Source organism: Podarcis tiliguerta, assembly GCF_965153285.1.
Source record: "Podarcis tiliguerta genome assembly, chromosome: 12".
Lineage (NCBI taxonomy): Eukaryota > Metazoa > Chordata > Lepidosauria > Squamata > Lacertidae > Podarcis > Podarcis tiliguerta.
The window spans coordinates 49,098,100-49,114,123 of NC_139545.1; the positions used below are offsets into that span (position 1 = coordinate 49,098,100).

At 42.2% G+C, this 16,024-nt stretch overlaps 1 protein-coding gene across 5 annotated transcripts in view; it reads right to left on the reverse strand.

Moving 5' to 3' along the window:
• The window catches only part of GALNT11 (polypeptide N-acetylgalactosaminyltransferase 11), a 28,163-nt gene extending 16,051 nt beyond the window's left edge, over window positions 1–12,112 (reverse strand). Inside the window, exons 1-4 of one of the 5 annotated variants that reach the window (XM_083406443.1) lie at window positions 11,824–11,986; window positions 8,527–8,603; window positions 2,913–3,245; window positions 311–434 (exon numbers count right to left, since the gene is read on the reverse strand). In XM_083406443.1, the coding sequence (XP_083262569.1) occupies window positions 311–434; window positions 2,913–3,207 (419 nt within the window). In that variant the 5' untranslated portion in view covers window positions 3,208–3,245; window positions 8,527–8,603; window positions 11,824–11,986. The other 4 variants (XM_083406445.1, XM_083406444.1, XM_083406446.1 and 1 more) reach the window with 4 other exon arrangements.
• Window positions 12,113–16,024: the final 3,912 nt, after the last annotated feature.

A 16,024-nucleotide genomic window follows, 5' to 3' on the forward strand; every position in this document is an offset into this window, starting at 1 on the left:
ATGCTTGACCTTCTGACTTTCCCTTTCTGCAGGACTAAGCCATTTTTGCAAAGCACTGAGCCCTTTCTTTAGGTGCTATTTCCTTCCATGTTCACCTTCTCAAAGCAGTTAGACAGCTCCCTAATGGAATCTCCCCCCCCCCCCCAGTATATGTAGGAATATATATAGGCACACTGCCAAAGGCATCGCTGCAACATACAAGCCCCATCCTTCCCACTGCCCATCATTCTGTTGGACTTTTTTGCTATATCTTCACCATTGGGCTCTTGAAACAAAGCATTCACTTTATCGAGAACATGCAGAAACATACTTTGCATCTCTTGTGTCTGGCACATCTCTGTGATATCCCAACCGGTTACTGATGAGCATATTGAAAGCATGCTTTTGATAGCCCAAGTCTCTCACTTCCTGGTCTTGTTCATTAAAAATCATACCTGCAACGGAGAATGTGCCAAAATCAATTCACTGTCTAATGTATGTATTGCCAATGATCAACTTCTTAAACTTACGTGTTCAGCTAATGATATATTCCAATTCAAATTACTGCTCCATTCTCATTTCCTGGCCCAGGGAAAGACTAATGAGGAGGTCTCACTGCTAAACAGGATGGCCTATCTAAGCTCAAGGCATTTATAGCAATATTTGTGCAGTATTTACCATACTACTATGGTACTAATGAAGCTCTCTTTTCAAGTCTTAAGAGAGCCAGAAGAGGTAGCTGGAATACAGTGGTACCTTGGGTTACATACGCTTCAGGTTACAGACTCCGCTAACCCAGAAATAGTACCTCAGGTTAAGAACTTTGCTTCAGGATGAGAACAGAAATCGTGCTCTGGCGGCATGGTAGCAGCAGGAGGCCCCATTAGCTAAAGTGGTGCTTCAGCTTAAGAACAGTTTCAGGTTAAGAACGGACCTCCGGAATGAATTAAGTACTTAACCCGAGGTACCACTGTATTGCTTTTTGGGGCAGGAGGGAGTGGGGGAGAAGGATAGCAAGAATGTAGGAGGCACAAGACTAAAATACACACACAATTATGCAAAGCTGGGCTCAATAATTTTAAGTAGTCCCCAGTGATATAGCTGCATGGGATTTCAGAGGAGACATGGCTGTGCTTGCATGTTGATTCAATACACCTAGTCTACGCTAACCACTCGTTAACCTCACTTGCCCATATGACAGGCAGGAGCATAGTAGGCAAAGAACAGATTGCACAGTGCAAAGGGAAAAAATGGCATCAATGGGCATAGAATACTCCACACCACTTTTCTTTTCTCTTCTCTTCTTTTCCCTTTTCTTTTCTTTTTTTTCTAAACTTGCTCCTTCTAGATGTTCCAGTTGTGCAGAAAACGCATCTACGTGTACATCCTTAACAACACTTGTCCAACACATTTTCAGTCCAGAAGACTAGAGCTAGTTTGTTTTATTTTTCACTAAACATATTGAAACCGGTGGATCATGCAGCACAAAAAGAAAAATCAAATCAAACCGGTGGGGGGGCATAGTACAAAGGTTTAGAAAGCAGCATGCAACGAGTTCAAATTCTTTATTATTTTTGTGACCTCTTACCTATTCTTGCACACCTGAGGACTAGAAACAAGCACCTTTAGTTTGAAAACTCTGGAGAATGAACCTGGGCCCTGCCTATTCTAGAAAAAGACTCTTTTTAAAAGAGGGAATGCATCTTGGAAATGATTCTAAGCTTTCCTCCCTATTTTACAAAGCCTATTCTCTCCTTGCTGCAACTAAAATTGCATACAGCTTGTGGGTCATGTAACCTAATCTTCTTAACAGTCAAAGCCAATAGGCATCTTCAGTTCATTCACTATGAAGCAAGCATTCAGGGAAAGCGTGATCAAAAAAGTAAATAAGAATGTTTAGCTTCTCCAATTTCATGAAGAAGAACCTACTGGACAAAAATATGTTTCTGAGAGCTATATGCAGTAAGAGCATTCTACATGCATTGGTTAATGTTGAATAGGTTCCACACCCTGAGGAAATAAGAAGGAAATTGAGGTTGGGACCCAGGTGCAGAGTACAACTGGCTCTGTGAAGAAAAGGTGCTATTCTACAAGGCACCAGACAGAGGCTACACAATTCTGTAGTAGTGACTGCTAAGCCCCTTCCTCATTCTCAGTTGGGTCTTATTTCAGGGACTACACTCATTTCCCCTTATCATAGGTGGAACTACAGTAAAGAGACCATAAGCGGCTATATGAGATGCTGTAGGGCTTCACTGTTGCCAGTTCTGGGCTTCCAGATTGGCCCACCACCACCACCTTCAATTATGAGAGAAAGAGGGGGGCAGAGAATGTGGGGGCACTTAGTTCCTTGGCTGGGATGTTTCTTTGAGATTTCTTTGCAGATTCTGCAATCCCTCAAAGATTGTGGGTTCCTCAAGGTTCCTGTTCCCCTATAATACCAAGCCTCCTACAGAATCTTGCTCTTCCAAAGGTCTCCTCAGAGTCCAGACCAAGGTGGATTCTAACAAATACATTTCAGACCAAGCTGTACCTCTAATACTGTACAATGTGATTCATAATGAACACTATGCTGAATGCCTGGCTTTCATTCATAAATAAAGCAAGTCTGATTACCTTATCAGATGATAATTTCTTTGCAGATGGCAAAACATCCCTAGCAGATTTTGGCACTAAACTAGACAAAGATCTATTTGTATTTTAATGGTTTATTAAAATAGCAGATCTAATTGAATTGCCTCTGCATTTTTCATTAGTAATATATATGTCTGGCAATTACTAATCTGGGTAAACCACTGTGCTTCAAGAGCAAGCACTTTTCTAATTTAGGGCTCCCATTCGTTTCCTGTCTGAAACTACATAGGAAGACAGAAGCACTTCACATCTGGTTTTCACAATATGAGTTTCAATGCAGTCAATTACTATTCACTTACCCATTTCAGGAGACATCTCAGTATCCCCCTTGATGGGATCCTGTGCAGCATTTCCCAATGGATTCCTGTTCTTACTGTATCTGTGGTGAGCTTCAGCTATGTGTACTGGCCCATGGACAAAACGGGGATAGATCTTTTTAGGAAATGGCTTCTGAGGTTCAAGCCCCTTGATGGGCACATTCTTGAAAGACTGGGTCTCTTCGCTGAAGTTGAAATAAATAAAGAGTAGAAGTGTCCAGGTCACAGATGTGAAGAGGCAGCCATAGCAGAAATAGCGAAGTGTGACACTTCCCATTGTAATCCTAGCATTGTTGTTAGCACATTCTCAATCCCCTAAAAAAATATAAAAGGGAAAAGGGTAAAATTTCCAATTACAAGCCTCTTCATGAAAGCTGGCCTTTCAGAAAATGGTCTATTTTAAATTAACCGTAAACTGTAATAATGTCTTGAGAATGATAATTTTTCATCCTATACAAAAGCATCAAATCATACATCAACTTATCAGTATGCCAAGTTACCATAAAACCAAAGAACAGCAATAGATACAGAAATTTTAAGTGAAGCATTAACAGCATTTTTACATAACTGATCATTGCAAATATTCTACAAAGAAAGCACCACATAATAAGATTACATTCTCAAATGCCTTGTGGGCATCTCAATAAAATGTCTCTATCTTGGATAAACTGCTGGCTTCCTGTTTGTAAATCAAGCATCACTCTCAGAAACAAATACTCCCTCCCCTCTCCTTTAAAAATCCTACTGCCCTTGACTTAACAAGCATTTTGTGTTGTATCTGCTGCTAACAGTGGTTAATGATAACTAAATTCCCTCTCAGGACTTGCAAAATCTGCTTCAGAACCTGATTAAAATAGGTATTCAGTCAGTGAGTCCTTCCTTTTTTAAAACTAAAAAGCTACTTGCAAATTCAACTGTTAGAAACAGACTGATCTTCACCTCCAATCCTGGCCCTCAGCATTTTGAGCAAAGAGTGTGAGACGCAAAGAAAGAATGGCACAAATACCATGTTAAGCAAGTAAAGTTCATTTATTACTGGAAATGTCAGGTTGAGACACATTAACAGCAAATATAATCTGAACTTTAAACATTTACAGCCTAACTGCTTAAAATATTTGCAGCACAACAACTAATTTTTAACAGGGACCATGTTTTGAACTGAGCAAAGGCTGAAAAGTCAGCAACTTTAGTTCTATTTCAACTCATCCTACAGGAGAAAAGACATGGGTTCTCAAGCTTTGTTCTCTTAAACACAGAGAAACTCTGGTTCTTCATTTGAGTGCTGCACCACTTCACTCTTGTTTACCCATGTCAGAAAGAACTACTGCAACACCTTGTCAATGCAACAAGGGATTGCCGCAGGTGAGGTGGGAAGACCCTGGATCATACCAAGCTCTGGGTCACCAGTCTCTGTTACTAACTTATTGTGTAGTTGCAACTACAGAAAGTATTTTTCTAGACCCAGGACACAATTGGTAATCAGCTTCCTCTTTCCCCTCCCCTTCAATTACACAAGGAATTACATACACCTGGCTCTGTTTTTCTCCCTCTGCAATCCACAACACTTGCTCCTCAAACTCAAGATTTGGCAGTGGATTAAGAGTTTCTGCAACTAGCCATATAGTAATTAATTACCAAGGCCAAGAAATCCATGACTGAAAATACTTAAGCACAAACATGATGGCCTCTCTATGTTGGCCACTCAGTAGAATTCTCAAACAAGGAACAGTATATTTCCTATGAGAATGTCATAAACAGTTCAGAAACATGTTCAGTTCCTGCCCCTTCCTACTTAATTTTGAAATTTATTCTTAATTTTGCTTATAGGCCATGCTGCAAAGAGCAGTGGCAATGATGCTTCAGCCTCCCACAAATTTTAATTTGCCCACAAACCTGCACTGGCATATATACATGTACATGCTGCAATATTACAACTAATATATGCTATTACCTCTGAATTTAGGTCCTCTGAACAGAAGAGAGCTAAGGCTGCAATCCTATACCCCATCAATTTAGGACTAAGCCCCTTTAAACTAAATTCAATGAACAGACATGCACAGGAGTACACACTAAATTTCCAGTATTAGCTGCTGGTCATTAACAGTGAGACACTTTGTCCTCACCAGTACTGTAGTACAAGAAGGGACTGCAAGGTCAATTTCCTAGATACAAGTAATCCAGTGTATCTATAAAAATTAAGTCATCTTCAGAGTTTCTTCAAACTGCATCCATAGCACTTGGTTAAATGAGCTGTAAAGGAATGCTGCAGATACACACATCTCAGCTGGGCAGTTTTAAGATTCGCTTTCTGAATAATAAAGTGAAAAAAACAAGTACTGACCTTTCTCTATTAAAGTGCACGCTAGCAGAGGACAACGTTATGTAGTAAAAGCATGTGCCCTGTAGTTACAGCATAATCTAGTTGGTGTTTTCATACCAATAATTATAATAAAAAGCACAGCAGCTCTTTACTTAAAACCAGTCCATTCCCAAAAGGATTCATATCCCCACTCAATCCACTGGGTGACCTTGGGACAGTCACTATCTTAGGACTGACCTACCTGACAAGGGTGTTGGCAAGGATAAAATGGAGAGAGAAAGAAGCGTGTAAACCACCTTGAGTTCTTTGGAGTAATGGTGGAATATAAATATAATAAAAATGGTTTAAGGGGGGGGCAATTTGTGTGCCACTCTGGAAAAATACAGCTACTCTTAAATTTTGATTGTATATATAATTCTACAAATTTCTCTGGTATGATCATGATACAGCGATGACATTCGCAATGACATATCACAATCGACACAGGAGACAGTTATAAGCAAGCTAGTCAAAACATGAAGTCCAAGAAGTAATGCTGATATCTTCAAAACAGATGCATTTCTTTCAACCTGCCTATTTTATTTCAGCTTCAATGTTCTCTTTCCAAAGTATCCTTCTTGTTTGCCATATTACTCTAATTCTACTTGATGCTCTTTCTCCTGGGAGACGCAGAGGTCCGAAATATCTCTTTCCTCCTTTATGTTGCTCAAGAAAAACAGATACAAGAAAATAGTGTTTGCAGCATCCAAACCAAATTGCTCAGACCATCTCAGTTAAACAGTACTATTTAAAGAACAAAATAGCATCAGGCATCTCTACACAAGACACCACTTGTTTGGCAGAAGACACAATAACAGAAGACACCTCTTACGTGACAGTCTCTAAACTGAAAAGCCCCAAATGCTGTATCCTTTCCTCATACAGGACTTGCTGCCCCATCATTGTGGCTGCCCTTTACCAAACCTGTTCTCTTCAATACCCTTTTTAAAGTGAGAAGATCAGAACTATACTCCAATTGTAGTCATTCCCACAGGATGTAGTGATGGTCCCCAGCCTGGATGGTCTTAAAAAGGATTAGAAAAATTCATGGAGGATAAGCCTATCAGTGCTCTGCCATCATGACTGTGTTCTGCCATCATGGTGGTATGCTTCTGATTGCCAGATGCTGGAAACTGTGGGACAGAGGAGTGCTCTTATGCTCAAATCCTGCTTGAAGGTTTCCAACAGGCATCTGGATGGCCACTGACAGAACAGGATGCTGGACTAGATGAGTCTTTTGTCTGATCCAGCATGCTCTTCTTCTGTTCTTATGAAGATTAAGCAAGTCTACCATCACATTCTTAAAGGGGTCTAATAATTATTATATTTATTTATTTATTTATTTATACATACATACATACATACATACATACATACCCCATCCATCTGGCTGAGTTTCCCCAGCCACTCTTGGCGGCTCCCAATCGAATATTAAAAACACAATACCGCATTAAACATTAAAGGTTTCCCTAAACAGGGCTGTCTTCAGATGTCTTTTAAAAGTAGGATAGTTGCTTATTTCCTTGACATCTGGTGGGAGGGCATTCCACAGGGCAGTAACCGCTACCAAGTGAAGACTGATATGCTTAGGAATCAAAGTCCCATGTCCAGCACTGATTTCCCCACTTGTATGGTACAAATAGATTTATACCATGTTGCATATAGTCTTTGCTCCATGCCACAAGCCATGCTTTATTTGCCTTATACAACTCAAATAAAAAATATTACCAATATGAAATACAAATTTCACAACCCATAATTAATTCCCTGAGTGCAAAAATTGAGTTTGGCATCAGAATGTTGCCATGTTTTCTTTCTTTTTTAGCTGAAATATACTGCCAATTCTGACTGTGGTGAAATGACTATATTCCATTCTAACCATCATTGCTTCCACAGTTTTAACTAGTTCTAGCTTTTCTGAAACTTTCACATTTTTTGCAGACATGAGGATAACTTGAGGGAAACATTCTGTCAACATTTCCCCCCAAATATGAGACAAACGGAAAGGCGGTTCATTATTAAACCTGACTAATAAAAATCTGAACAGTTCTATATTCCAAAGAGCCATAATATGCTATAGTCTGGTTTAAAAGTAACTGCAAGCTCCCAAATAGTTGAAAGCTGTAGGTACCTAGATTGGGGCAAATAGCCTCGGTTTACATTAGCACTTTGATTAGCCTTAAAAGAATAACAGCTTAAGGTTTGTAGAAAACAAAGGTGCTCATGGCTTAAATGGTGATAACAGGGATGTCTGTTATTCTACCCAAAATATCAAACTTAAATCTAAACACTTTTATGCAACCCATGCATGCTTTTAGGAAATGTAACATTCTCAAGAGAGTTAGGAAGAAACAGAAAATTAAAGCTGTCTATAGTCATGTGAAACAGATATTCAGGCAACCTTATAATATATTAAGATAGCTGACTATAGCTACTGCTAAAATTTTCTAAGTATCTATAGTATTTTTTCCACAACAATAGCCAAGAATACTTGGCTACCATCACAGATCAGACTGAATAAGCTACTAAAAGTTTTATGACCAAGCTGCTGGATTGAAATATAATAGATTGGTTAAATGTCGCCTAACAGGATCACATGTCTCAATGAGAGGCAGATAAACCTTTTTCTTGGCACACATAAAAGATTTCACGGTTGATAGACCAGGCCTAGAGGACCATGAACTGATCAAGGTGAGGGAAAGTGGAACCACTTCCAAGAGGTGCATCAAGACAGGTTTGTCTCTTAAAACACCACTAAAAACCATTTACAGCAGAAGAAACACCTAGCCAGAACCAAAAGCTGAAGTGAAAGCTTCTAAACCCTTCCAAGCAGAGTTACCAACTGGGAGATACAGAGGGTACAGGTGCACTGGGCCCCATGCCAGCAGAGGTCATAGAATTTTAGCTTTCTTTGTATTTAAAAAAAGGGCAGCAGTCAGATATATCAAAAGAAAGCTAGAAAACAAAACACAAAAACAATGTTAAACAAAAGCGGTTTTCCTCCACAAAGTGGAGGGAATGTGTGCGAGCTTAATCCAGTCCTCAATATTTTATTCAAGTTGGTGCCCTTGATTTACAGGTTTTGAACTCAACAAAGGAACTGACTAGGCATGATACTACTACTGTGAAAGGCAGGTCATGTTCATTTTCCATCTAGCACCATAGAAGAGGAATCTGAGCAATACTCCAATCTAGCTGAAACGCATCAATAGAGTTGTGAAATATAGACTAGCTTACTGTGGCATCATCCTCACTGAGTGAAAGACAGGAAAACAAAGGCTTTCTGCTTCTTCCGCATTCTGAAAGCTGAAAAACTGGAACGGTTATTAAAAATGCAATCAATAAATAAAGTTCTAAGATTGTTACCTAAGGTGAACTATCAATCTTAGCTTAAATCTATGCATATACCAGCCTTTAAATAACTTAAGAACTGCACTCTTTTTTTACCCCTCTCAGATCGGAATTGTTTCAGCAACAGCATCTTTGGAGACAATGCACTTCCCAATTCTATAACTTTGGCAAGCTGATGGAAATGAAGAAACTGTAGAGGCAATACTATCGCTTCCTTCACTTTTTTAATTCTCCTTTTTTAAAAAAGAAATGGCTGCATACCACTTTTGTCTTGCTAAATTGTTTCATCTTCAGCGTCTTTAAAACTGTACTATTGGTTTCCAACATCCAATTGAAATAACAAATGGGTTATTGAGGAAGGCAGAAGCCTAAACATTTGACAAAGCAGCTGTAAACCACTCTATTTGTTTATTCAGTTATTTATTTGTGCATATACTGTAACTATACACATGCACACACATTAAAAAAAGACTGGCAATCACATCCACCGCTAAACCCAGTATGTTTTGACTATACACAATTTTGGCTTTAGGCACAATCTCTAGAACATAGCCCCCACATAAGTTTTCCTACGTCAGTTCTGTAATTTTCCCTATATTATCCCCTGCTTCAATAACTAGTACTTAATCAACATGGTACTAAACCCATCTCTGCCAGAAGATTAGACTTTGAAGGGTTTAGCTGGATTACTGCAGCAATCAGAGGCTGAAGAATGGTTCTCCTTTCCATATCCTACTTTATCCTTCTATACACTCTCCACAACAATTGTTCAGTCATGAACAATACTTCAGTTATGAGAATACCACCAAAAAATAATAAAAGGGCACTAGCTGTGCAACACATCACTAGTAGTGACAGTGAAGATAAAAAATAATAATACATTGTTCTCACCTACATGCACGCTGGGGCTGTAAAATCCACATTTTACAAATGTCTGCAATAAAATAACAGGATGCAATTGCAACATATTAAGGAAACAAATGAAAGTTTTTTTCTGATTCACTGTTGATATCCAAATCATCTGCCAATTCTCAACACTGTAACTGTGATAAATAATAGTAAGGATTGTTGTTGCTTAACCTAGTCAACAGCAGTAGTAATTAAATTCCTGAGCAAAATAAAGCAACTCCCTGTCCCGCACTAACTTGTGCCAAGGAAAACGCGAGGATTATTGAAGCACAGAAATCCAGGTCATGTGATATGTTAAGAATGGAGCTATTCTGTTCTCCTACCTCACACTGTTGCTATTTTCTAGCCAACAAGGTTCAGGAGTTAGGGCATTCCAATAGCAGATATAACATGACACAATGGGAGTTTATAAAACATTACTGTATTTCCAATGTTATTTAAGCTTGAGCTTTCCACAATAGAAAAATGCCTATGGTGACAATCCTATAGACATTTACCTGAGAGTAAGTGTCACTAAAGTCAATGGGATTCAGTTTTCAGTAGACATGAATAGGCTACAGTGCATAGGAATATTTTGATCAGTAAACTGAATATTTTTCTGTAGCTATTAAAAGTAAGCATGCAATAACCCATGGCTATACAAAACTTCTAACCAGGGTTTAGAGAAACTCTTACCAATAAAAAAAAGTGTGAAAACTTACTTCAGATACTTCTACTCAGTGCTATTTTTCTAGAAAAAGAGATGCCAGAACTCACCATAAACGCCTCCCTTGTTCTCTTATAATAGCAACGGTGCCCTGCCACCTCAGAGGTGCTGGAACTGAATTCCGGTGAGTTCTGGCTGAAAAAAGCCCTGCTTATACTTAAAAATTACTACCACATATCATTCCTATATAAGCAGGGATGAAATTCTAAACATCAAAATCTGTACAAATATGACGAGAGCTTCCACCATGACATTCGCTTCTGTCTTACAATGGTAGGGAATCTATGATGTGGTCATCATAGTAGAATGCTATACATTTCCGTATACAGAAAATTCTGGCTCACACCAGTTTCTCCTTTTCTACAACTCACGTTAGAAATGCCTGTTCCACTTTCTTCACTACATTATGATCAGCAAACAAATAAAATTCTAACGGTTGCTCAGTGGCAAGTCTGACTGAATTAATTGGGTCTTACTCCCGGAAAAAGTGTGTTTTGGACTGAGGCTTTCTCTCAGCTGCTGATTTATAGACTGCAACATTCTGACTGGGGCTGAAAGCATTAATTAGGTAGCACAAAAGAGCATCTCAAAGGAGCAAAACCATCTTGCTCATTGGTTGCAAGAACTTGTAAGCAGCTGGTTCTATATATATTTAAAAAAACACCACCCACAAATCTTTCAACTCCAGTTTCCCAACGCCCAATATCCTACAAAGGTGGGAGGGAAAGGAACACAACCATGACAAGAACCCCACACTTCTGCATACTGTACATACTGATCTTCCACCTCCCCGATCGCACAGTGCGTACAAAAGAGGGACCTAGCTAACCTGCATCTCGAAAAGGTACCTCCTGGCACTGCGGCAAGCAGGAGAGGAAAAGGAAGGCAACAACTGGCCTGCGAAAACTGCTCATATTTTACTCACCTGATGCACTGTTGCCTCAGGTGCACGTCCCCCTGATTGACTGGTTGATTTGCCCTCTCCAAAACGGCAGGAAAGAACCGATTCCCTCCCTCCTTCGTCTATCCTCACTTTCGGAATTTAGATTATCAGGCTCCCGAGCCAGCGTCTGTCTCTCCCCGGGTCCTCCCTGCCAAGTTTCTCCTCGCTCACCGAGATTCAGCGCAATTCCTTGCACGTCTTACACACGCCTAGGTCCCACCAGCGCTGACTCCCAGGTTAGCAGGACACAAGCAAGCGCACGCCCGCGCACCCACCCCAAACCGTCCTTCGTTTGCTAAGTTAGGTATGTTCCGTAAAAGAACGTTGGAGCATGCCGTTAACATTTAAACACTGACAACGGCGGGGAGGGGGCGGGGAGAAGCAGGACGTTAATTCACGGGCTGACTGACTGCAGCGAGCGTGGCACGGAAAAGGAGACTCCAGAGGAGGAATGCTGCTGGCGGGGGTAGGAGAAAGGAGAGAGGGGCCGACGCGGCTCCCCCATTCAATCGGCGCCCAGGGAGCAGGCCTGGCGTCCGCACCAAAAGCGCAGCCGGTCGCCTCAGGGCGCTTTCCTGAGGCGGGGAGGAGGTCTCTGCTGCCGCAGCCGGTACCTCAGACTCACCCGCGTTGTGGCCACCGTGCGACGCGGCTGCTGGAGGGCGGCGGGGCTCAGGAGCGCGACTCGGCGGAACCGCCACCATCCTCTTCACCTGAGGGAGAGAGGGAGAGAGAGGCGCTGGCGGCAACGGCTCTCTGAGGGGAGCGGGCAGCGGCGCGAGGCACCAACCGTCAGCGGGAAGGTGGGAGGGAGCCGGAGGAGCGGGGAAGCGGGTAAGGGGGGGGGGGAACAAACCGCTCCTCCGCGAGCCGCCTCGCCGCGGCCGCTTAGTGGGCACGGTTGGCCACGTGACGTCCCGCTCGCTTGATCGCAGGCGCGAGCGTGCGTGCGTGCAGTGCACGTCGCCATGACACGAGAGGCAGGGCTGTTCGCTGCTTCCCTCCCCCGCTGCTCTCTCCAGCTCTCTCTCTCGGACAGGCAAGTTTTAAGGCAGGCAGGCGGCAGATCCGGCCCAGCCCACGGCTTTGGTTTCAATCCAAGGGTGCCTTTGAAAATGCGGCTGGTGCACAGCACGTGAAGTAATAACGCAAAAGAAACTCTCCCAGAGGTCTTGCATGAATTGGAAAGAGAGAAAGAAAGAAATATAAACTCTTGTTTATTTTGCTACATTTTAAAGAGGTCAAGTACTCTTCTAATAGTTGATAATGCTGTTTTAGATATCGTCTTTTTGGCTGTTTGTATCTTTATGAGGTGAGAAATGGCTTTCCTCCTTGGGGGCCAGATTCCCTCATAATGACAGCTTTGGGGGGCCGGATTCTGACAGGGGAGGGGAGCAACTTTTTGTTTCTTTATTTCTATGCCACCAACACAAAGAGAAAGTGGCTGTGAACAGTATAAAACAAACTACAGTTGCATCGGTAAAAATGCCTTCAAAGGCTTGAGGAGACTATTGTGGTTGCAGGGTGTGGCATTCATCTTCCTTTGCAGCAACCCCTAATCTCCAGTTCTGTGCTCTCTTCCCTAGTGTGATAGATGTGGTTTCTTTCTTGTGGTGAGACTTCCTGTATCAGGTTGATGGTGATGCCGATTTCCCACATGCACTGTGTCAGGAAGATTTTGGGCATAACGTGGCAGGAGAGAGTCTCAAAGAAAGATGTGCTCCCCCAAGCCACATTCCCAGCGTGTTCACACTCCTGTCTCAGCCACGTCTACGCTGGCTGAGCACAGAATGGAAGATGGCAGGATCCCCAAGGACATACTTTATAGAAAGCTGGCTTCAGTCACCAGGCTCATTGGCAGACCAACTTTGCATTACAAAGATGTATGGAAATGTGACATGAAGGCTGGCAACATCCCCCACCCCGTGGGAATCCCTTGCAAGATGATCACAGTGCCTGGAGACAATTGGTCAAGTCATTTATCCATAGCAGTGACCAGAGGAGGAGCACAGAAAGAAGAAACACCTGGGCATACTGTATCTGTACCAGCACCTTCATCTGCCCCAGCTGCAACAAAACATGTCTCTCCCATATCGGTCTCTATAGCCACAGCAGGTGCTGTAACTCTCAAACTTCACCCCTGAAGGCACACTTTTCTACTGTCTTCCAAGACAGACAGATCCCAACCATGTTGGTCTCATCTAAGAAGATTATGGTCAATGTAAGTTTTTCATTCGTAAGCATGAAAAATAAAATTTAAAGGTCTGCGAACGGGCTCAGCTACTGATCTACATCATGTGGAGGCAGAGTTTTAATCAACAAAAAGTACGCCTCCATTCTCACAACTTTAGAAAACACTTGCCTCAAATGTGAATGTTTTTGGGGGGCGAATGCCTTTGTGGCATAGGTTATTTGAAAGGCCATAATTATTTTTTCATAATGATAATTAGTAAACCTAAGAAGCGAATCTGTTGTTGTGAAAAAAGTACTAAATGTCAAGCAGTTTAAACATCTCACAAGATTCCATAGCAGAGAGGCTGTTCTCCACATGGCTTAATCTAGCTTGGCTTGACAGCACCCACATTAATTGGGTGTTGCAGGGACCCTAATCTTGTTCAGAAGGCAGTGTTTGCTCAAAGGAATGCATGCTTTTAATGCTCTTATGCTCAGGCAGCTTAGGAACACATGCAATTCAAGAAACTGTATTAATTAATGGGAATAAAGAGCCACTCCCCCCATTAATCTCTTACACTTAACCTCCTGCACAGTTTCTAGAGGGCAGAACATTTCAGTGTTTCCATCTGTTAACTGTTCAGCACCTCGAGGGCAATGTGTGTTAGAAAAGTTGCTAAGGCACAAACAGCCTCTAATATGCTCAGAGCCTTTTAGAAAGAAAGCAATAATATAAAGCATGTACAATTTGTCCTTAATAACCACAACATTCTCTCTGTTGGAAGCCGCCTTTTGCTTTGCTGGACTGTTTTCCTGGTACAAAAGTAGGAAAGCAGCATTTTTGAAGGAGTTGCATCATGGGTACGGTATTCCTAATCCATCTTTCCTGGTTCAGAGGCTTGGGGCCTGGTATTGCATATCTGAGGACCATAGGAAACTGCCTCATGCTGAGTTGGACCACTGGTCTATCTATCTCAGCACCATCAATGCTGCCTAGCAGCAGCTCTCAAGGCTTTCAGATAGGTATATTTTCATCCTGGTTAGACATGACAGAGATTGGACCCAGGACCTTCTGCATGCAAGGCAGAATGCTGTCCCAATGAACTAAGAAAGGGTGAGTAGGACCATGTCCCGCCCAGTCCTTACCCTTGGTAGGGCCTGAAGTCCCACCTGTTTCTTCAGCAGAGGCTTGACAACCATATGTCAGGAGTGCTCTGATGGTGTTTCCTGCTTGGCAGGAGGTTGGACTCGATGGCCCTTGTGGTCTCTTCCAACTCTATGATTCTATGAACCCCATCCCCTATGCAGAATCAAGCATAAATAAGAATAAAATGATCTTGAACCATCTAGCATTGGCTTAACTCAGAAAGCTGAGATATGTTCCATCCAGATTTAGCCCTCTGGTGGATTTGTGTACATGTATTACTTTATTTTATAGCCTGCCTTTTAGTATTTTGACTCCCAGAGCAGCTTGCAAACAATCAAAGCGACTGAAAACTTCAACAACACACAGTATAGATACTGTATTACAATTGACAACACCCAAAGGCTCAACAGAGGTAGGACTCTGACCCCAATCCAGATGGTATCAAAAGTTTCAAAAAGGAAGTAAGGCACCAAGTGGGCCTCCCTGGGAAGAGCATTCCAAAGGCAGGATGCCATTCAGTCAGTAGAGCATGAGACTCTTAATCTGAGGGTCGTGGGTTCGAGCCCCATGTTGGGTAAAAGATTCCTGCATTGCAGGGAGTTGGTCTAGATGACCCCCCCGTGGTCCCTTCCACCTCTACAGTTCTATGATTACAGAAAATGACTTCTCTCCAGTCTGCAGCTAGCTGGCTTCAGGAGACTGGGGAACCCAGAGAAGGGCCTTTGAAGATTTATTTGTTATTTTATTTTTTCAGAAAATTTGTATACCGCTTGATTGTAAAAAAAAACCTTCAAAGCAGTTTACAAAGATGGAATTTATGTACAGGAAGGAAGGCAGTCCTTAAGAGACTTGGATCCCAAGCCATGTAATGAAAGAACAGGCAATTAAGGGAACTATATAAGGGCTGCCCGATTAAGAGGCATAAAGGCAGGATTTTTCTGCCATCCTTGCCTCTTCAGTGAACTGCCCTGCAGAGCTGTTTTGGATGGTGCGTGGACTAGTTAGATTCAGTCTGGAAATTGGAGCAATGTGCCCCTCAAATAATCCAACTCATTTGTGAGTTATTTTTAGGACAAACCTGCTTGCATCCATGCTGCCTTTGATGCCACAGTTGCAATGGATACAGTGAAGGTGTTCAGAGTGCCAGCTGCTCATGAGCTGTGGGGCCACTTTCAGTTGGGGCAACCTGAAGATGTGGACAGGATTCTTGCAGGAATGAGGTGGTCCCAATGTCCTCTTGCTCCTCGCCCCTCTTGGCTTGTGATAAAGACGATTTTAAGGGAGCGTGACCAGTTTGGGCACTGGGCACTGCGCTGCAGGGGGTGCCACAACAATGCTGTAGAATTTGAGAGCCCAAAGTTCGCCACTGCTTGTGAGAGTAAACGAAGACCAGCTAACATGTCCAACAGTCAAGGATGATGAGTTGTAGTGCATCAACATCCAAAGGGCCCCACATTGACTATCCCTGTGTCACAAAGCTGCAGTATTACTTTCCTGTTGTTATGAG